Source organism: Mustela nivalis (genome assembly GCF_964662115.1).
Source record: "Mustela nivalis genome assembly, chromosome: 17".
Classification (NCBI taxonomy): Eukaryota; Metazoa; Chordata; class Mammalia; order Carnivora; family Mustelidae; genus Mustela; species Mustela nivalis.
Window position 1 is genome coordinate 60,375,703 of NC_139036.1, and position 19,782 is coordinate 60,395,484.

Genomic DNA, 19,782 nt, shown 5'->3' on the forward strand with positions numbered 1-19,782 from the left:
GTGGACGCTCCAGCGCGGGTGGACCCCTGGGTGTGAATGGGAATGGCCACTCCTGACGGGACGGGAGTCGTGGCTTCCCCAGCGCCCCCACCCGGCAGCAGCCCCGGGCCTCAGCACCAGTGTGCCGGGTGCTGGTGCGGTCGCTGGTTCCCGGACTCCACCTTCATCCTGCGGACCTGGTCCTGGGGCTGCACGGAGTCCTCCACGCTCCTTCCTATGGCCCCAAGTTCCTTTGACCTTCTCCTGTTAGCCGGGGGTGCAGGGGCAGGGAACAGGGTCAGAATGAGGCTTGAGGAACCTACCTGTCACCCCCCCTGCAGGTGCAGGAGGGTCCTGGGAGAAACAGGAAAAGTGGCCAAATCAGACAGGGAGGCAGCCAGGGGCCGAGTCCCAACCCTTTACCTCTGATCTACTTGGAGAGCACACTAGAGGACGGAAAACCCAAGGAGGACCCCAATACCACCACCATATACACACACCACATGGTTTCACCCTAACGGGACAAGGGGACATGTTGTGGCCTGGCCACCAGGAGAAGCCCCTAGCTTGCCCCTTTCTGAGCCCACATTAGGGGTAGTCAGGGATCCACAAGTCTGGGTCCTCAGCCCTCCTGGCTGAGCCTAAGCAGTCCCCCCGACCCTGTTCTCCAGGGTCATGGGAATGACTTTACCATCCATCTGGTCACGAGTGAGGCCGCCACCATGTTGAACATCGAGGCAGAATGGGGACTGGACCACAGGCGTCCTGGTCCCTCGGTGCCTGCAGGCTGGGGTTGGTTTTGTTCTGTCGACAAAGTCTGTCTTGAAGGGTGTGTTGAGTGTGATGGCCTCTCGGCCCAGAGGGAGTTAAAGGTGGCAGCGGGGTAGGCACCTCGGGGCTCCTCCGGTGGGATGCTCTGTTTCCGGACTGCGTGGAGGGTGCAGACAGCCCTGTCCCGCTCCCTGTGGCCGACGCCTTATCTCCGAAGCCCCTGGGAATCCCCTTCCAGGACGCAGAGGCCCACCTGTCTGCCCCCAACCGCCCTCCTTCCCGGCCCGCAGGGCAGAGGGCGCCCCGCCCGCACAAGCAGCCACGGAGAGCCCTGCCCCAGATGCTGTCCCTTGCACTCCCAGACAGAGCGTCCTGACTCGTCTCCCAGAATGTTTCTTTCAAAAATCACTACCTACTTCTCCTTGCTTAAAACCATCTGGTGGCTTCCCGCACCATTCAAAGTAAAACCCACAGCGCTTCCCAGCCCCAGACCCCAGGAAGCCACCTGCCGGGGACTGGAGCCGGCGAGTCTGCACAGCGCAGGGAGCCGAGGGCCGCGTCCTCGGCAAGGACAGAAAAGACCCAGTGTGGGGGTCTCAGTGGGGGAGGGGCAAGGAAACCGCGATTCCACTGGCTGTGTCTTAGTCATTTTTGTCTAGAAGGCAGGAAAACAGAGCAAAGCTGGGGCTGACGTTGGGAGGTGCATTCACATCAGGAGGAAAGGGCATGTGTGGCCGCCCCTGAGTCGGGACAGCGTGTGCGCCCTGTCCGCGCCCCGATGTGACTGTGGGCAGCCCTTGCTTTGGTCGTGATCCATCCCGGTCACCAACATCTAGTCGACGTCAGCCTTCACTGTCATTGTTTAGCCCTGAAATTGTCAGGGGCCAGCAATCAGCATGACCCCATGTGACCTGACCTCCCGCTGCCCCGTCCACCCCCCCCAGCCCCCCGCTGCTTCTCTCTCTCCTTGCACGCGCGGCTCCTGCCACACCAGTCCCTTCAGTGGCTGCACAGGTGCCCCACAGGCCCTTCAACGTGACCAGTCCCTCTGCCTGGTCCCGCTGTCCAGGATGCACCTGGCCGCGCCCGGCCTGCCTTCCCCGCCGGGCCTCAGGCTCCGTTCTGGATCCCAGTTACTCAGCAGACCTCTTGCCACCCCTTCTGGGCCCCGCTCATGTCCTGCCCCTGTCCCCAGTGCCGCCACCACACCCCACAGCCAGCAGGCTCTGAGTCACGCACCAGTGCCCCGCTGGGCTGGAGGGCAGGGACAGCTTGTGGGGGGAGCCCAGGCCTCCCAAACCTCTCGTGGTTGTACTGGCATCCGTGAGCCCACGCTGAACCCCTCTCTTTGCTGTAGCACTTGGAGACCAGAGCTGGGGTGGGCGGGCGGGGGAAGGACACAGGTGGTTGTGACCGGCTTCTTCCGCCTCCGCTTCCCACTGCCAGATGTCAACGGGCCAGAGCCTGGTGACCCCTGAGCACTAAGCAGCAGAGAAGCTGGTGCTCCGAGCCCGCCCGTGGCTCTGTCCGCAGCGGGGCTGACTCCTTTTGGTGGTAGGATCCGGCCCCCGACTAAAGACAGGGACCGCACGGCCAGCCAGCATCAGCCCTCCGGTGTTCCCAGGCCTCCAGGTTTAGGGGCCTCTCTTGCTTTGCTTTTCAAGATTTATTTATTCATTTGAGAGAGAGCAAGAGAGCGGGAGCGGGGCAGAGGCAGAGGGAGAGGGAATCTGAAGCAGCCTCTGCCCTGAGCACAGAGCCCGATGTGGGGCTCGATCTCACGACCCTGAGACCACGACCTGAGGAAATCAAGAGTCAGATGCTCGGCTGACTGAGCGGCCCCTCGCTGCTGGTCCCTTTGGAGGCCGTGAGACCGCATCTGGCCTGCGTTCTCCCAGCAGCCCCTGGGCGTCCTGCGGCTCGTGGACACGTCAGGCCTGTCTCCACCCTTGTGTGCTCTGGGCCTTCCCTCGGCGTCTCTGTGTCTTTGGCCAGACTTCCCTCTTCTGCGAGGACACCCGTCATTGCTTACCTGGGTCGTGTCTCCACAGACTGTTTCCAAATAAGGCCAGACTCGCAGGTTGTGGGTGGACATGAGTTTGGGGAAACACCGTTGAGCAGTGCACAGCCCCAGCCTCAAATGCTGGAAACCCGTGCCCCGGGAGCGCTCCCACGTCTCTCCTGGTGACCCCCTTCACCTTTCCTGCCTCTGCCGCGTGCTCGGGCTGGCCCAGGCTGGACGCCACCCGACTCCCTCATCGGCGCAAAGCACCCTTCACGCAGGTAGTTCTGGGCGGCGGACATCCTCCGCAGGGGTGGCGAGCGCGCATCACAGGTGACACAGGTGGCCTCCGAGGGCCCCCATCCCTGCCCTCCCCCCCCCGGCCTGCAATGTCGCATCTTTCCTCTCCCCGCCCCCTGTTCCACAGGCGCCCCCTTCTTCCTTTCTCCTGCCCGGACCCTGCAGGCAGGGCCTGCCTTTTCCCATCAACGAAAGCCATGGGGGTATTTTCCTAACTGGCAGCGCGGGTCGGAGTTCTGCTGTTCCCCTAGAATGTGAAAGCAAGTCAACTCTTACTTCAAAGAGCATTTCTGGGTTTTTTTCCTTCTTTCTACATCTGTGCTAACATTCTGTGATTCTTAGAGAACCAAAATTCTGAAGAGCAAAGCCCAGAGCCAAGAATGTTCAAGCCAGAAGGGGCTTCTGCTTGAAGCCCCGGGGAGGCGGGGACACGGAGCCTGGCAGACCCCCTGCGTGTGGCCTGCGGAGGAGTCCCGGGCGCGCACGGGCAGGGCGAGGGGCCGGGATGGGTGAGATTTAGGGAAGATGATTTCTTGGCTCTGACACCAAAAGCCTGAGGAAGAAAAGAAAAAAATGCGTAACTTGGATTTCATCCGTGCAACAAACGCTCGTCCCTCGGAGAGCACGACTGAGAAAGTGAAGAGACAGCCCATGGCGTGGGACAAAATATTCAGAAGCCGTAGGTCTGCTGAGGGATCTGTGACCAGAACGTGTAAAGAGCACCTACAACTCAACAACAGAAAAAACCCAACACCTGATCTGAAAAACGGACAGAGGATTTGGATGGACATTTCGCCAAAGAAGATACTCCAGGGGCCAATGGGCACACGAAAAATCACTGTACCTGGTGCCGCACCCGTGTGTCACAGTACCACAGATCACTATGAAATGCACGTCAGAGCCACGAGATCCCATCTCACACCTATTAGGACGGCTGCTATCGGAAAAAAACAAAAAGAGGGCGCCTGGGTGGCTCAGTGGGTTAAGCCGCTGCCTTCGGCTCAGGTCATGATCTCAGGGTCCTGGGATCGAGTCCCGCATCCGGCTCTCTGCTCAGCAGGGAGCCTGCTTCCCTCTCTCTCTCTCTCTCTCTGCCTGCCTCTCCATCTACTTGTGATTTCTCTCTGTCAAATAAATAAATAAAATCTTTAAAAAAAAAAAAAAGAAAAAAGAAAAAAAACAAAGAGAGAGAAAACCAGAGAAAACAGAAGCAGCAAATGTTGGTCGAGGAGTCGGAGCCCTAGTGCACGGCCGGGGGGGACCGCGGAGCGGTGCCGCCACTATAAAAAGCAGTTTGGCAGCTCCCCCAGCCCCTAAACATAGAAATCCCAGACGATCCCACTCCGAGGTGTGCACCCCACATGGCTGAAAGCAGGGCCAGAAACGGATCCCGGGGCGCCCGTGTGCACAGCAGTTCTGCTCCCAGGATCCGAAAGGCGGGCGCGCAGCCCAAGGGCCCATCCACTGGTGAGGGAGACGCTCGCGAGGCCCGGCTGCCTGGGGGACTGGGGGAGTACGACGCAGCCCTGAAAAGGAAGGCCGGCCTGCCGCCTGCCGCAGGGAGCGCGCTCCTCAGGGACGTGAGCCCGACGCAGAAGCACCAGTGCTGTCTGGTGCCCCTGCTAAGAGGGGCCTGGAGGAGGCCGATTCTTAGGGACAGAAAGCAGGTCAGAGGTCACCGGGGGCTGGGGGAGGGGAGGGGACGTGAAGGCCTCGCAGGGAGAGAGCGTCTGGGGGGATTAGATGGTGGTGCTCTTTGCACAACATCGTGAATGTGATTAAAGCCGTCGAATCACACACTTGAGTAACATTAAATTGTGTGTTATGTGCGTTTACTGCAACGTTTCAAAAAACTAGTACTGCAACGCGTAAAAGCCATTGAATCGTATACTTGAAGTGGGTAGAACCTGGGTGGATTCCGTCTCAGTAATGCTGTTAAGACACTTGAAGAGACCCCTATGCCACGGCCCGGAGGTTTTAAGAAGGGGCTTGGAGCCCGGGAGCACCGATTGCTGGGGGCCAGAGCCTGGGCCGGGGGCAGGGGTGCAGGGGTGCTCCTGAGGGCTGCGTCGCCCCAGCGCCTCTCTCCCTGCAGCCCAGCGCTGCCCAGAGCCTCTGGCAGCAACTCTGCGGGCTGCTTCTGTGCTGAGCTCACAGCCTCCCCTCAGAAGCCAATTTTCTGCACAGCGAAAATGTTTTATCTGTGCCCACTTTAGCAGATGGCCCCCCACCTTGGCCTGAATTGAGAAGCACGGGAATCAAACAGGGGACAGACGGCTTCCTTGGCAATGTCTTGTCGGCATGAAAGCCTGCAAACTCACACCAGCCCTCCCCCGCCCTCCCTCGCCCTCCCCCGCCTGGGTAGGGGGGCCTCCTGGCCTGTAACCCTCGGGAGACGGCCCCTCCTCCACCCGGCAGACCCACCCACCGGGCACTGGGCCCAGGTGCCTGCTCGTGTGTCCTTCATGGAGAAATGAATGAATCGTGACTTTTCATTGTCTCGCTTCCTTGTCTGCCCCCATGCCCTGCACCCTTCCCGAAAGGGAGACGCCTGGAGTCCAGGCTCTCCTTGCTGGGAGGCCCAGCTCGTAAAGGGTGGGGTGACTGGGTCCCGGCAAGGAGTTCTGTGCTCTGGACCTCGGAGGTGCGGGCCCTGCCCCGGGGACTTCTGTGCACCCTGATTTCCGTGGTGGTTAGGAAAGTTCCAGGGAGAAACCGTGACCCGGGTCCACTACCGATGATTGGAAATGGGAACTCGTGCGTGGCCAAGAGAGCAGGGGTCTGGCCGGAGACTTGGAGGACGGATGCTGAAAGGCATCAGGCTTGTGGAAAGGTCCGGCGAGGGCAGGTCTCAGCGCCGGGGGCTGATGGGGAAGCAGGGGGCCTGTGAGAGGAGGGGCTCAGAGCAGAGGGACTGACCTGGTACCAAGGATTGGGGAGGCTGGAGCTTAGGCCCCAGGGACAGCTCGAAGGGCCTGCAGAGACCCTCTGGCCTTACCCTGTCTTCCTACGCCGGGGGGGACGTGAGCACCAGCCCCTTACAGCGGGGACCTGGACAGGGGACAGGGAGGGGTCTGAGGAGGAGGAGGAGGCAGATCTGCATCGCAGTTTAAGGCAAAATGCAGGACTTCGAACAGACCTTGTCCTTGCGGCCGGTTACTTCAGACCAACCCCCAGACCACCCCCCCACCCCGGTCTGTCGGTGCTTCTCGGTTCCCCCTCGTTGGGGAGGGACTGTGACAAGCCCCAGAGCAGGTCAGCCGTGCAGGCTGAGCCTCCAGGGTCCCGGGCGGTGGTGGCGAGGGCTGGGGGAAAGCCGCCCTCCCGAGCCGCGAGGAGAGGACGACTGGCCTCCAAGGCCTTCCGAGATGCTGACACCGGCCACATTCCCTCGGAGGCCCTGGGCCCCAGGGCTGCAGCCGAGATGTCCCACGGCCCAACCGCCAACCTGAGAAAACCGCCCCCCCCCCCGGCAACCTGGGCTTCCTTTCCCGGCTCCGCTTGAGGATGTAGGACCCCGGCAGGGCACAGTCCTTGGGAAGGCCCTGTGGGGCCATGAGGGGCAAGGGCCAGCCCTCTCGAGTGGAACCTGGATGAGGGGTCTTGATGAAGCACAAAGGGGGGCCGCAGCCCCGGTGTTTACCCGCTCTGGGGCCGGCCCTGTGCACACACCCGAGGGTCCTCTCGTCACAAGCCCGCCGGGTGCGGCCGTCAGCCTCACGGTACAGGTGCGCCGGGAGGCAGGCGGGAGAGCCCTGGGCTGGGAGTCGGGAACTCGGAGTTCTGGTTCCGGCCTGGCGCACACGAGCTCTGGGGCTGTCAGCTCAGCCTCCCTGGGTCTCGATTCCCTCCCGGAAGGCGGAAGTCTTGAACTGGTTGACACTCAAGGCTCTCCCAGCCCAGACATCTCACAGGCCTTGGATATAGACTTTCCCCCTCCTCGAGGGCAGAGTTAGACAGAGCCGCGAAGGAGACAGGTTGCCCCTTGCCCCGTGTGGTTGGATGGCTGAGGGGCGGTGAAGACTGAGGGCCCACGGTGGCTGTCTTCACATGTGGGGACAGATGGGAGGAGCCCGCAGGTCCAGCTGAGGAACAGAACACGACATACAGGAAAGAGAACAGACGGCACGATGAACGGAACCCCCCGAGGCTGCTCTCTGAAAGCAGGACAGACCCTCTCCATGGGGCAGTGAGGTCCCCGTCACCAGAAGTGTGCAAGCTGAGAATAGCTTCTGGCTTCTGACAGGCTGCGGGAATCACGGACTTCCAAGATACACTCTAGCTTTGCAGTCCTAAGCCTGTGTCCCTCCACTCAGATGCCTGCAGGAACCAGCTCCCGGTCGGGCCTGGCAGCCTCCTCCTGAGCGGCTGTGCTCAGTCCGAGGCCCCAAAGTCATCCACTGATGCGCCAGGATCAGGTGTGAGAGGCGCCGAAAGCAATGTGTTTCTAATGATGGTTAAAATACCCGAGTTTTTGAATGAGCTCTTCACAGAAATTAGAAACTGAAGATGTTATCCCGGGCATAACCCCGTGCTTCCCTGAGCGAGAGGCAAAGAGATGGCTTGTCCACTGGGGCTGCCGGGACTGGGGACGCCCCCGGGCCTGGCCACGGGGCCATGTGTGAGGTCTGCAGGAGGACACCGCCCCCACGAAGGCTGCTCTGGAGGACACAGGCTCCTCCCGCAGGGCTGACAGGGAGAACAGCCCTGCAGAGGCCTCACCTCCTCCCTCCGAACCTCACTGGGAACAGGCGGGTCGCTCACACCCCAGCAAACCCCAGGTCCCAAGTCCTGGACAGAGCGCGCCACTGCAGGGGAAGGAAGTCTGTGGGCAAGGCCAAAGGCGTAGTCCCGTCTGCAGTCCACGCGCCCGTGCCAGCGAGCAGCTAGAGGGTCTCGTCCTGTCTGTGGAGCCAGTGGGGGTGCGTGCGTGTGTTTTGGGGTGTGGGGAGACCCACCGGCCATGTGGGCTGTTTCGGTTCTTGGTCACTTTGTCCCTTGGAGCTGCTTCCAAGCTCTAGATCTGTCCAGAGCCTAGCTTGGCTCACGAGCAGCAGGGAAGCTCTGGTCAGGACACGGGGTCCCCATAGCACCCCCTTCCCTGGTTATGTTGGACCTGGGGATACTCGAGTGCAGGGAAGGGGCCCGGGAGCCCCGGAAGAGGGGAGGTAACCAACTATTGGCCACGACCCAGTCGGCGGTGGGATGGTCCACTCGCCCAGGAGGGAGCAGGACTGCAGGGGAGGCGAGGAAAGGGGGTTACTCTGCACCCCCAGGAGGCTTCACCCAGCCGGGGGTCCCTTGCCCTCTTTCTGCCTCCATGTCAGCTGCACCGGGAACCGGGGAGCCCCCGCCCCAGTGTCAGTAAAGGCTATGGAACTCCTGAGGGCACAGTGCCACACAAACACGAGGCTTGCACGGCCCTGCAGGTGGGGGTTCCTGGGTGCCCCTCCCCGAGGCAGGTCAGGGGGACACTGGCCAGCTTGAGAAGAGACAGTCCGTGCAGACCACCGTCTTTCTTCACTCTTTACTGTGTAAAAATAAACTCAACAATTCATGTCGTTTCAGCAAGAAAATGAAAAAAAAAAAAAGCAATACCAGTAGAAATAGTGCATTTCCAGAATTGCTGATGGGAGGTGGCAGGTCCCATGGTTTTGACCCATTTGATACCCAAAAGGCTGCAGATCATATGAAAAATGTACAGCTTTGGTTAGCAAATAATGAAAAAGTAAGATACATCGATTCTTTCATATTATACAGTATATACATTGTAACAATATCAACCAGAGGGGGTTTACTTTGTTGGATTTTTTTTTTTTTTTTTTGGCAAATAAGACAAAATTGGGACTCTAAGTATTGGGCTTTTTTTTTTTTTCTCCTCAATGACTTGTTCCCCTTCAACAAATTGCACTTAAGTCCACGGTGCATGGAAGTGACACATTTCCTGTCGTTAGCTGAATAGATTTACACACTGTGTTTGAAGAGATGAAACCACGGCTGTGTCAAGCCACATTCTGGTTGCCATGAACTTCTAAAGGATACGCTCTTCTTCGTGTTAACAACACGTAACCCTAGCTTTTCCTACCAGGATTGGAACTGATCAAGTCCTTGACTTAAGCCAGCTCCAAGGCAAAGGGTCTACCATAAATGGCCAATTCGCATCCTGGTCCCCAACACCTCTGAGCGCAGGCGGCCCCTCTTTGGAGCTCATTGGAATGACTGTACCTCACGCCAGCCTCTCCCCCCCTTCACTGCCCACAAGACACCCCCTTGGTCTCAGGTCCCAGGGCTGGTGACAAAGTGATCTTTGCACTCTTAGAAAATAAACGGGGAATCTACAAAAGGAAAAGAAAGCATACAAAATGTATCTCTTTCTTCCAAAATACATGCTTTCGGTCCTATGTTTTGGCGGAGCCTGAAAGTATTTTCCAGGGAGATATAAGGTGAGTTAATTTTATAGGTTTGTCCTTTTCTTTCATAAAAATACTCTTGTTTGGTAATAAACTTTTTCTTCTACAGTAAGAGAAATAATACTGTGTTATCAAAAGCAAGAAGGCTTAATTCCAGTGGGATCTAAGCTCCGAGAGCCCGGAGAGCCTCTGTCGGCAGCTCCCCCACCTCGGACCCCCAGGGAGCTGTGGGTCACCAGCTCGGCAAGAGCTAACACCGCCTCGGCAGTGCTGTGTATCTTCTTAGTTTATAAAACGGCTTACCTGAGATAGGCATGTGTTATTCAGTGCAAGAGGGAGTGTCGATCAGATTAAGGAGGACATGGGAGACTACGTAGATTAGATAGATTTGTGGCTGTCATCGACCTTTCTTGGGGCCGGCAAAGTGCCAAATGTTAACACAGTGAGGGAGTCAAGGGGCTTGGCTCAGGCTCCAGCTAGAGGCGGGGAGGGAGCCGAATGTCAGCTTCTGTCCCTGGCACCGCGGGGGCGTCAAGGGAGGGCCAGGAAGGTGAACGGGCCGGAGGCCAAAGGGACTGTAGGCATTGCGTCTGGGGTGTGCTCTGCCCATCTCTAGCTAGGGCAGAGGATGGCTTGTGGTCCTGACGGACAGCTCCCACCCCGCCCCCGAGGGCAGAGGGTGGTCTGGGGTCCGGATGGGCAGGGGCTGGTGGGGGGTGCTGGCAGGACAGCACCCAGCCCCCTCTGAGCCTCACCTAAGCAGGAGCCGAGAGGGGGCTGAAGTGAGGGGTGGGGCCGACCTGGTCTAGAGGGGTGACTCCAAGCTCTCGCTCTGTCCCAGTCATGGGCTTTGTTTAGGCTCCTTGTCAACCTACACGTGAAAAACACTTGTTGGTGTGTTTGGGGAGTGGGGAGGAGGGAGAGGGATACGGGTCCCTCCCGTGACCTCCCCCGACACCCTTGGCTTGCTTCTCCAGCGATTTCTCGGTAGCTACGCGGATGGTCACAGGACGATGGGTGGCACTGGGCACACGACACGGAACCAGAAGTTCATGCAGGCAGGGGACGCACATCAGACCGAGGGAGCCAGGGACGCGCCACCCCGGGGAACATGCAAACAGAGAAGATCCCTGCAGATCCAAAGATGCCACAACCCGACGGGCTAGGACGAAGCACAAGGGTCTCAGAAAAAGCCACTGTTGAGCCACAGCACGCAGCGCGGCGCCCGGACCGCACCCTCTGAGCAGGAGCGGGCGTCACAGCTCGGCGACTGGGTGCCACGCACACACCCACGCGGACACGAACACGGAGACACCAACACAGACGCACACAGATGCACAAGGTTTCCGACGCAACAGGGCCTGCGCGTGAGGAGACAGGTGCCCCTGGAAGGAGCCGAGGACGGGGAACACCTGCTCCTCCCAAAGGAATGTCTGCAGCTGCACACGAGCCAGACAGTGCGGGAAAATTTCTAGAAAGACTCGCCAGCCTTCTGCTAATGAGACTCCCAGTGAGAGAGTCCGGGGTGCCCTCAAGGCGTGCGACCCCCAGGTGGGACTCCGGAGCAGGGAGCCCGCCCGGGGTGCGGCCTGTCTTTGTTCTCTTCCTCTCTCTCTCTCAGCGCACGCACGCACACACACACACACACACAGACGCACACGCACACACACGCATTTCCCCTGCCTCAGAAGGACTAGAAGGAAACGCGTGTGGGTGCTCTTCGTGGGGGAAAATAAAGTCCAAGGTTCTAGACACCGGTCGTGTCTTGGCGTCCCCGGCTGGTGACCCGCGGGGGGCAGCGGCAAGACCGGAGCCCTGGGAAGCAGGGGGAGTGGGCTTCAGGCCCCAGTGCTGGCCGCGGGCCCCGCGTGGGAGGCCTCCAGAGGCCCCGAGCCCGGGGAGGACGCCCCGCGTCCGCGGACCTGGGCCTGGGCGCGGGGGAGGAATATGGCTGTCAGAGTTGGCTTGGACCTTCTCATTGACGGGTCCGGTCCCGGGGTCATCGGCCCTAACTGGCCGGGTCTCAGTCGGAATGTGGGTTTCCTTGTCTCAAAGGTCCCCTGTCGAGCTGACCCATGGACGCCTCTGGGCTCCCACTGCCAGAGGCCAAAGGAGAGGGGCCAGGGCAGGCCGGCTTCCACCGCCTTCCCAGGGGCACGAGCAGGCAGCCGAAAGGGAGAAGGATCCCTCGAGAGCACGCGACTGGGGGCCCGAGACCCGGTCCTGGGCCAGGGCCAGAGAGCTGGGCATGCAAACCAGCTCCCCAGGCCCAGCGCGGCTGCAGACGCCACCCGAAGGGGCGCCGCCTGGGCACTGGACGGGGTCCGCCCACCTCCTGAGGCCAGCCCCACCCCCAACCCTCCACACACCCCCTGCCTCACTGCCAGAGCGTCCCAGGCCCGGGCGGAGAGAATGGGCTCCCACCAGGAAAGAGAACTTCTGTGTGGAGAGTCCCCCCCCCCCCCGCCTTAATCAACCGCTGGGAGACATTTATTTTCCCGGTAGAGACGTGGCTCTGGAAAAGCTTTGCCAAGACAGACGCGCGTGTGGAGGAGGCCCCGCGGCCCGGGGGCCGCTCACAGGGTCCCAAGTGCTGATGTCCAGCCTGTGGCGAGCTTTCCCAACACCAGAGGCAGGAGGAAAGGACGCAGCTCCTTCTGGAGGAAAGCGCCTCCCCCGACACACACCCGCCGCACACGCACATCCTCACCTACGTCTGCCTGGCCCCGTGCTGCAGCTGCCGGGGAGCGGGGTGGGCTGAGGCCCTGGGGGGGGCACCTCCCGGGCACAAGGGCGACCCGGGCTGTGTGCGTGCGTGTGCGTGGGCCTTGAGTCACTCCTGGGGAGAGGGAGAGAAGAAGACGCGAGAGTCATCACCGCACAAGCAGGGGGGAGGCGGGCGGGCCGGGCCGGGCCGAGGGCAGGAGGCTCGGCCGGCAGGAGCCTCAGTTGATCTGGCGACAGGCTTCGAATGTCCACTTGGTGGCTCCCCCGTAGATCTCGATGTGAGACTCGGCCCAGGCGATGACGTTCCCAGAAAGAGCCTTGGGGCTGCAGGTGGCCAGGTTGTACACCTCCCCGGGGGTCAGCTTGCGGTCCCAGATGTTGAAGTGGGCCAGCTCGCCCACGAACGCTTGGGTGGCGTCAAACCCGCCGCCCAGGGTGTCCTTCGGAGAAAAGCAGAGGCTGAGTGTGGAGGGCTGTGGGGGTGGGGGGGCCTCTCAGGGGGGCACGTGCCCGTGTCTCCCCCATCGGGGGCTTTCCCATTGACCTCGAGGTACCCTGTCATGTCCTATCTCTGGGAGCCCAGGAAAAGGGCCACTACTGGCCACCTCTGTCTGTCCTAGGTGCCGACCATCTCCCGGGGACACCTGGACTCTGCCTGACGTGCGGCCTGTCCCTCGGCCAGTGAGACGGTCCACTCGTGCCGTGTGCCACCGTGGGAGCAGGGCCCTGGTAGAACCGCTGCTGCTCCCCTGCCTAGACGGGCTCAGATGTCACCTCTGCCGAGCCCCACGGGAATAGAAGGCCTGGGGCCCTCCCGCTGGTGCGTCCCTCCGAGTGCCCAAGGGGACACAAACCGCTTCCAGGAAATAAATTATGCATCGCTAAAGGCAGACCAGCCTTTCCGTGCCAAAGAAAGTGTGGCGGCTCCGAGAGCATTGAGACAAGGCCCACCCGCTTGTACCTCCGGAGAAGCCCCCCCCCCAAAGCAGGGACTTGGCCCAAACCACTGCGTACCTTGCTTCCCTTGGCTCTTTCTGGGAATGGGGGGACCACGTCCGTCTCCGACCCACTCCCTCCTTCTCCCCCTGGTCCCTGTTCAGCCACCGTGGCTGTCCCTCCTCTGCTTCTGGGGCTCCCCCTGCAACCAGCATCCCCATCCGGCCCAGCCCCCAGGCCCCTACCTGCTCCTGACCCAGCACCAGGACCCCCTGCGGCTTGATGGGGTGGTAGGGGGCCAGGTTCTCGCCGTTGCCGCCCTGGGTGCCGTCCTGGTAGGCCTCCCAGACCCCGTCCCGGGTGGTCCAGGTGACGCAGATATGGTGCCACTGGCCGTCATTGATCACGAAGGGCAGCTTGGCCACCTGGGAGGAAGGAGGACACACGCGGTGTGACGTGCTCAGGGGCACAGCGCAGATCAGCGATCGTCACCACGTGACTCTTCCTATCACCACGTTTAAAATAAATAACCAAGAGCGACTCTGAATTCTCTCGGCACCTGCCCCGGCGACCTTACCGTCCGCCAGCGCCATCCACTGACGGGTCACAGAGTCCCACGGGAAACGGGACGATTTGTCAAGGGGACCCTGGGGTGGACCTGAATGCACAATGGCCTCCCCCTGCTCCCCCTCCTCTGCTCGGTCTACCCAACCAGCCCTGGGACGGGGGAGTCCCACCGCGGGGGGCTCAGCTCAGGGCTGCGGTCTGGGCCTCTCGGCTCTCCTCCACCACGAAATTGCTGGATCTGCCGGGTCTACACCCGCACGGCCTCTGCCGAGACTCAGAAACCAGGAGCCGCGCACCAGGCCTCTGCCCTGGGACTCCACTCTGTCTCTAGCATGGGGTTGGGGGGTGGGGTGGGGGTTGGATCGTGCGGAAGACAAAAGGACCCGCACACCCTGTGATGTGGGGACACGGGGCCCAGAAAGGAACCACCGTTTCTGGTCCAGGCCTCAACAGCAGGGCTTGGATTCCAGTTCCCGGCCGGGGCTGGAGACGGTCGCTGCCCGTGCTGCCCCAGAAACCCGGGACTTGGAAGCCTCCCCAGAGGGAAAAGACTGCGCCCTCCAAGGGCTCCGCGGCATCTGGCCTCCCCCCAGGGCTGAGGGGCTGAGCAGGATCGATCTGGGCTCTGGGAGAGCCTCTGGGGTCCTCCACTTACATGGAGGTGGGGGAGGAGGAGCCGGGGTTCAATGGGAGGGACCAGGCACCTTCCAGTCGTGCTGAGCCATCCCCCCACCCCCCACCCTGGGAGGCCTCTGTGGGGGAAAGTCCCAGCTTCGCACAATTCATGGAGTGTAGGCAGGGGCGCCCCTCCGCCTCCCCCAGTCCTGCCCGACTGGCCCTTCTGGTGCCCCCCCCCCCCAGCATCTGTGGTTGCAGAGCAGGCCCAGCAGCCGGGCTGGGGGCGGGAGCCTGGGGACCTCACTCTGCTGTCCTGCGGGACCGGACGGCTGGAGGCTCTACCTTGTCGTTGATGAGGATCTCCATGGGGTTGTTGCCCCACTCGATGAGGACCAGCTCGTTGGCCTGGCCCGGCACGGCGTAGGAGAAGGGCGTGCCCACCCCGGGGGCCGCGCTGGACTTGAGCCACATGCACACGGTGAAGGCGTACATCTCCGGCAGGCTCTTCTTCACCTTGGCGTACATGTAGTTGGTCCGCAGCGGGAATGTGAGCTGGAACTTGTCCCCAGGGCGGTTGTCCTTCTGACCTGGAGAGTACAGGACACAGTCCCGTCATCTGCACCTCAAAGCCTTTGTTCCGGTCGGAAACCCATTCAGCACTCCCCGCCCCCCGCCCCCTCCCGCTCTAGGAAGCCAGGAGCAAACTCATCTCCATTCAAGAGCCGCTGAGAGGGAGGCCCAGCAGGGTCAAGTGCTTTGCCCTGCCCGAGGGCACTGGGCCAGAACAAAAAAGCTGACCCTAGATCTCCTGCTCTCGGCTCAGGCTCCCCCATGCTGCCCCTGGGGAGGCTGGGATGGGGGTAGGGAGACCACAGTGGGCTGGGGCAGGGAACGAGTCCCTGCACAATGATGGGGGGGGGGCTACTGGACCTTGGTGGTGTGGCCACAGAGGGAGGAGGTCTCCTCCAGCCTGAAAGAGGGGTCTGCCCCCAGCGCAGCCCCTTCGGCAGACCTGGTTCCTGGACATGGTGCACAAAGTCTCCTCACGGATTCCCACCCGAGACAAGTGGGCGCCTGGTGCGCGGCTCACTCCCCTTGACGCCTGGGTGTGCTGCAGGCCCTGCTGGCTCTTCTGAACCAGTCAGTGAGCCCTGAGGACTCTGGCTCTTTCCAGAACCCTATCTTCCCTACAGGAGGGAAAGACGGCCTCTTGAGGCTTGTCCAGCAGCTCTGCTTGGAGCCCTGCCGAGAGGGCCGGGCAGCAGGGAGCAAGGAGTCGGCCCTGAAGCCAGGGCCCCCCAAGGTGACTGCTTTGAGGACGGGGCCACTCATTCTCAGGGAAAGCTTCCTCTGCGTTTCCTGAAAAATCAGGCTCCTAGCCTAAGAGCCTCCCTTTACCCAACAGCCCCAGCTCCCTGCCTGCCAGGGACGTCTCCGGGAAAGCGTGTCTGCCCCCTCCCAGCCCACACACGCACTGTAGCTGTGGCCCTGGGTTTGGTGTGACTGACTCCAGGCAAAACATTCCAACCCAGCAGTGGGCACAGGCACCGGGCCCAGAGCCAGGAAGACACACACCTGCCAGCTCCTGGGTGTGCTGGGGGCTTGCCAGGGAGTCCAGAAGGAAACAGGCCCCCCAGGCCAAGAATGATTTCTAGAAGGCGTCCTGCTGGGCCAGCAAACCCCCCCCCCACACTCATCCATTCAGGTATCAGGAACGGCGGGGCTGGTCCCCTCAGTGCCGCCCCAACCATCTCCAGCTTGTACTCCTGCCCCCCCAGCCCACGGTGGAGCAGAGCCAGCCCCTGGCCTCTCTAGGGGCTGTTTTTCATTCCCCCCAATCTCCCCTCCTTCCCTCCCCCCTCCCTCCCCCGGCCCTTCCCCTGATCTGTTTTTCAGTTACATAACGTGCCTTAAGATGGCACTGTTTAAATCCATCCAGCACATTTTGCGGTCCAAGAGGGGTCACGTGGCCCTGCTCCAAGCCCAGGAACACCCCCCCCCCAACACTTTTACAACCTTGTTTGATTTCTGCGACTTCAAGCCTGAGCCCAGCTCGTCTGGGAGCCCCAGAGTGCAGGTGGGGCTGGCCAGAGTTGGTGACCCAGGAACCCCAGGACATGTAGCATGCTGGCACTCGAGTCACTCAGAAATTAAGACCACAGGGAGGGGCTCAACTAAAGGGGGGAACCCGGAGATCCCCAGAGGACAACAGTGGTGCCGTGGAAGTGGGAGAAAACAGACCATCCCCAGCCCGCACCCCATTCCCTGCTGGGGTTGGGGACCGGCTAGAGCCAGTCTTTCTTACCAGGGAGCACCACAGCCACAGTGCAAACTTACAGATGATCAGACTTGGAAAAATCCTCTGTGTTTGTGTGTGTTGGGGGGTGCCCACCACGCCGATCCATGCCTTCCTCACTCCGCCTCCCCTCCCTCCATTTGTCCCCAGCCCAGGGGGCCGGGCCCCATCAGGAACACCGGCTGGAAACCCCAAACCCGGGGCAGGGACTCGGAAAGCGGGAAGGGCTGGAGGGGTGAAGAAGCTTCAGGCTTTGACAGCCTGGAGCAGAGCCCTGCTGGAAGCCCGGACCTGAGGGAGGGTCCCACCGGCGGGGCACCGGCAGGGCAGCCAGCAGCCGCCACCCACACTCCCCCAGGCCCGTTACCTTTCTCCAGCTCGCTGATCCGCTGGTGCAGGGAGGTCAGGGCGCTCTCGATCTTGACCCGCTCCTCCGTGTCGTTCCTGGGGCCGCCCTTGCCCTCCTCCAGAGTGTTCACCCGAGACAGCACCTGCCTCTCCAGGTCATCGATCTTGCTCTGCAGCAGGTCCTTGAGGCTGTTGGTCTGGCTGGAGGAATTGAGCCGGCTGTACTGCTGCGGGGGTGCAAGGGCGGAGGGAGACCACACCGTTACGCGCGCGGCGCGGGGACCGAGCCGGGAGGCCGGCGGCGCGGTCCCCTCAGGGCGAATGCGGGGGCGGTCTGGCGGGGAGCTCGGGCGAATGGCCGTCTGCGGGGCCCCTCAGACTCCCGGCGGGCCCTGGCCGGGCACCAGCGCCCGGCCGAGGGGGGGAGTGGGGGTGTCGGGCCGGGTCGGGAGTGGGGGTGGGGCAGGGCAGAGGGGCGCCCGAGCCGGAGGGGGACCGCGGCGCGCGCGGACCTCGAGGTTCTCCAGGCGGGTTTTGAGCGACTGCAAAGTTTGCCCGAGTTGGCTGAGCGTCTCTGCGGCCGGCGTCCGGGACAGGTCGCCCATGGTGTTCTTGCCCGAGCCGGGCTGCTTGCGGCCCCCGCCAGCCCGGGCCTCGCCGGCGCCCGCGTCCAGCGTGCTCTGGCTCTCGCAGCGGCCCAGCTTGGTGGTCAGCTCGCGAATGGTCTCCTTCTGGCTCAGGATGGTCTCCTTCTGCTGCAGCACGGTCTCGCGGAGCTGCAGCACGTTACTCCGGAGCTCCTCGGCGCCGCCGGCGGCCACCGACGCGGCACACATGTCGGCGTCCACGGGCACCGAGGTGCAGATGAAGCGCGTCGGCCCGAAATCCTGGGCCGCGCTGCCCAGCAGGCAAAGGGCGAGCAGCGCACAGGTGCGCGCGGCGCGGCCGGCCGGCATGGCTGCGGGCGCTGGGGCCGGCGCTCCGGCCCGGCTCCTGGGGCTCGGCTCGGCGGGGCTCGGCGGGCGGCCCGCGCTCTGGGCGCCGCGCTGCTCGGCCGCGCAGTCCGCACCGCCGCGCTGCCCGGCCCTCACTGCCGCCCGCGCTGCGGAGCCCGCGCCTTTTATGCCGCCGCGGGAGGGGCCTCGGCGCTGCCGACGTCAGCGGGGGAGGAATCCCGCTTTAATTGTCTGCGGCCCGGCCCGCGGCGCCGGGCGGGGGTCGTTCGCGCGCGGGGGGGGGGGGGGCGCCTCCTGCGGTCTCCCCCGCCCACCCACCCCCGCCCCGCCGAGCCCGCACCGCTTCCCCGAAGGCTCCGAGAGCCGCGCGCGGGGTCGGGGCGGGGGGGGGGGGACTGGGACTACAGGATGGGCCACCTGCATGATGTCCCCAAGTCTCCGACGGGGTTGTGGGCGGCCGGCCCGCGAGACAGAATTCGGTTCAACCCGCTTGGCCCCACAGAACACCCTCGGGGGCCGGGACGGGGGCGTTCAAGGCGGGACCGGGTCCCCAAGGGCTCAAAGCGTCTACACTCGCGCGTCGGGTGAGGAGCGCTGGGGAGCGGAGCCTCGCACCGCCGCTGAGTCTAGAGAGGGGGGTCGCGGCGCTGCCGCAAGGTTCTTGGATGCGCATGTGGGGTTGGAAAGCCGGTCTACACCTGGGGTCGGGGGACTTCTCCACGACCTCGTTCAGGGCTCTCCTGCCCCCTCCCACAGGCCCGGGGCTTTGGGGACCCGGCTACGTCCCGGGGGGATGGCAGCACCGTCCCCCGCCCGGAGCCCGCGGGGCGCGCGGGCACTTCTCGGATCGAGCCTTTCCGCCCGCGGAGCCGGCCGATTCCGGGCAGGCGGTTCCCTGCGGCCCCCGGGGAGGAGCTGAGCGGCCGCGCTTCCTGGGGGCCCGGAGGCCCGACCCTCCGCGCTCCCGGAGCGCCTTCCTGTCGCGGGGGCGCGCGTGCACGTCCGTGTCCGTGTGCGCGTCGCGCTCTCTGGGCCCCGCGAGCCCCAGCTCGGCCCACTGCTCCGCCCAGGGCAGGTGGGGACGGGTCCCAGCGCACGGCCGGATCGTCGCCCGTGTGGAGCCCCCCCACGGTGGACCCTCCACCCGGAGTCACCCCCGGCCGCTCCCGCCCCCCTCCCGGCACCTGTTTTCTGAGTAGCGGCGCCGCCAGGGGAGGCTCCCAGATTCCCGTCCGGGTTGGGACGCCCGGTTCGGGGCTCTGGACAGGCCCAAGCCGCTGGCGCGCCCCGGGCCATCGGAGTTCCGAGCTCCCAGTGCGCGCAGAAGGAGACCGTGCCAGGATCCCGAGGTCGGGCTCCGGGCGACGGTGCGAGCCCTGCCTAGAGCCGCGGTCCCGCAGCCCCGCTGACGGCCCAGACCCTCCCCCCAAGTCGGGCCCTGCGCTGGGGGGCGGATTCCCAGCCCCAGGGACCCTCAGGCAGCTGCAGGGTGCGGGGGCTGGGCCGCCGCCCCGCGGGTGCGAAGCGCAGCCGGCTTCATTGAGACCTTTTGGAGAAACCCCGGTCTCCTCGGTGCCACTCGGCGGTCGCGTCCCACCCGTGCCCCCGGGTGCCCCACCGCCCACGTTCTGTGGCGCTTGGGTCCTGAACCTTCCCGGAGCCCGCGCGTCCTTCGGCCTCCGCTTGCCGGCGCCAGAGGGACCCCGCGGGCCGCACGCGGCAGTCCTGGGCTCCGAGCCCCGCGGCCCCGGGGGCTGTGCTCGTTCTGCGCCTCGGGGCCCGGGGCCGCGGGAGGGGACTGGCCACCAGCGCCCCTGCGGGTTTGCGCCCGGATCTCCCGAGGCTGGAAGGCGACTCGGGAGGACCTCTCCG

General features: G+C 63.3%; 1 protein-coding gene and 1 long non-coding RNA gene across 2 annotated transcripts in view; one reads left to right on the plus strand and one right to left on the minus strand.

Moving 5' to 3' along the window:
- The window catches only part of LOC309850933, a 1,194,231-nt gene that overhangs the window by 307,224 nt on the left and 867,225 nt on the right, over positions 1–19,782 (plus strand). The window lies entirely within an intron of this gene.
- NPTX1 (neuronal pentraxin 1) lies at positions 8,566–18,022 on the minus strand. Its single transcript, XM_082705488.1, has 5 exons — positions 17,467–18,022; positions 16,974–17,181; positions 14,653–14,897; positions 13,371–13,550; positions 8,566–12,629 (listed from the first exon to the last, which is right to left on the minus strand). Exons 1-5 carry the CDS (start codon positions 17,908–17,910, stop codon positions 12,408–12,410), a joined length of 1,299 nt encoding a protein of 432 aa, XP_082561614.1. The 5' UTR covers positions 17,911–18,022; the 3' UTR covers positions 8,566–12,407.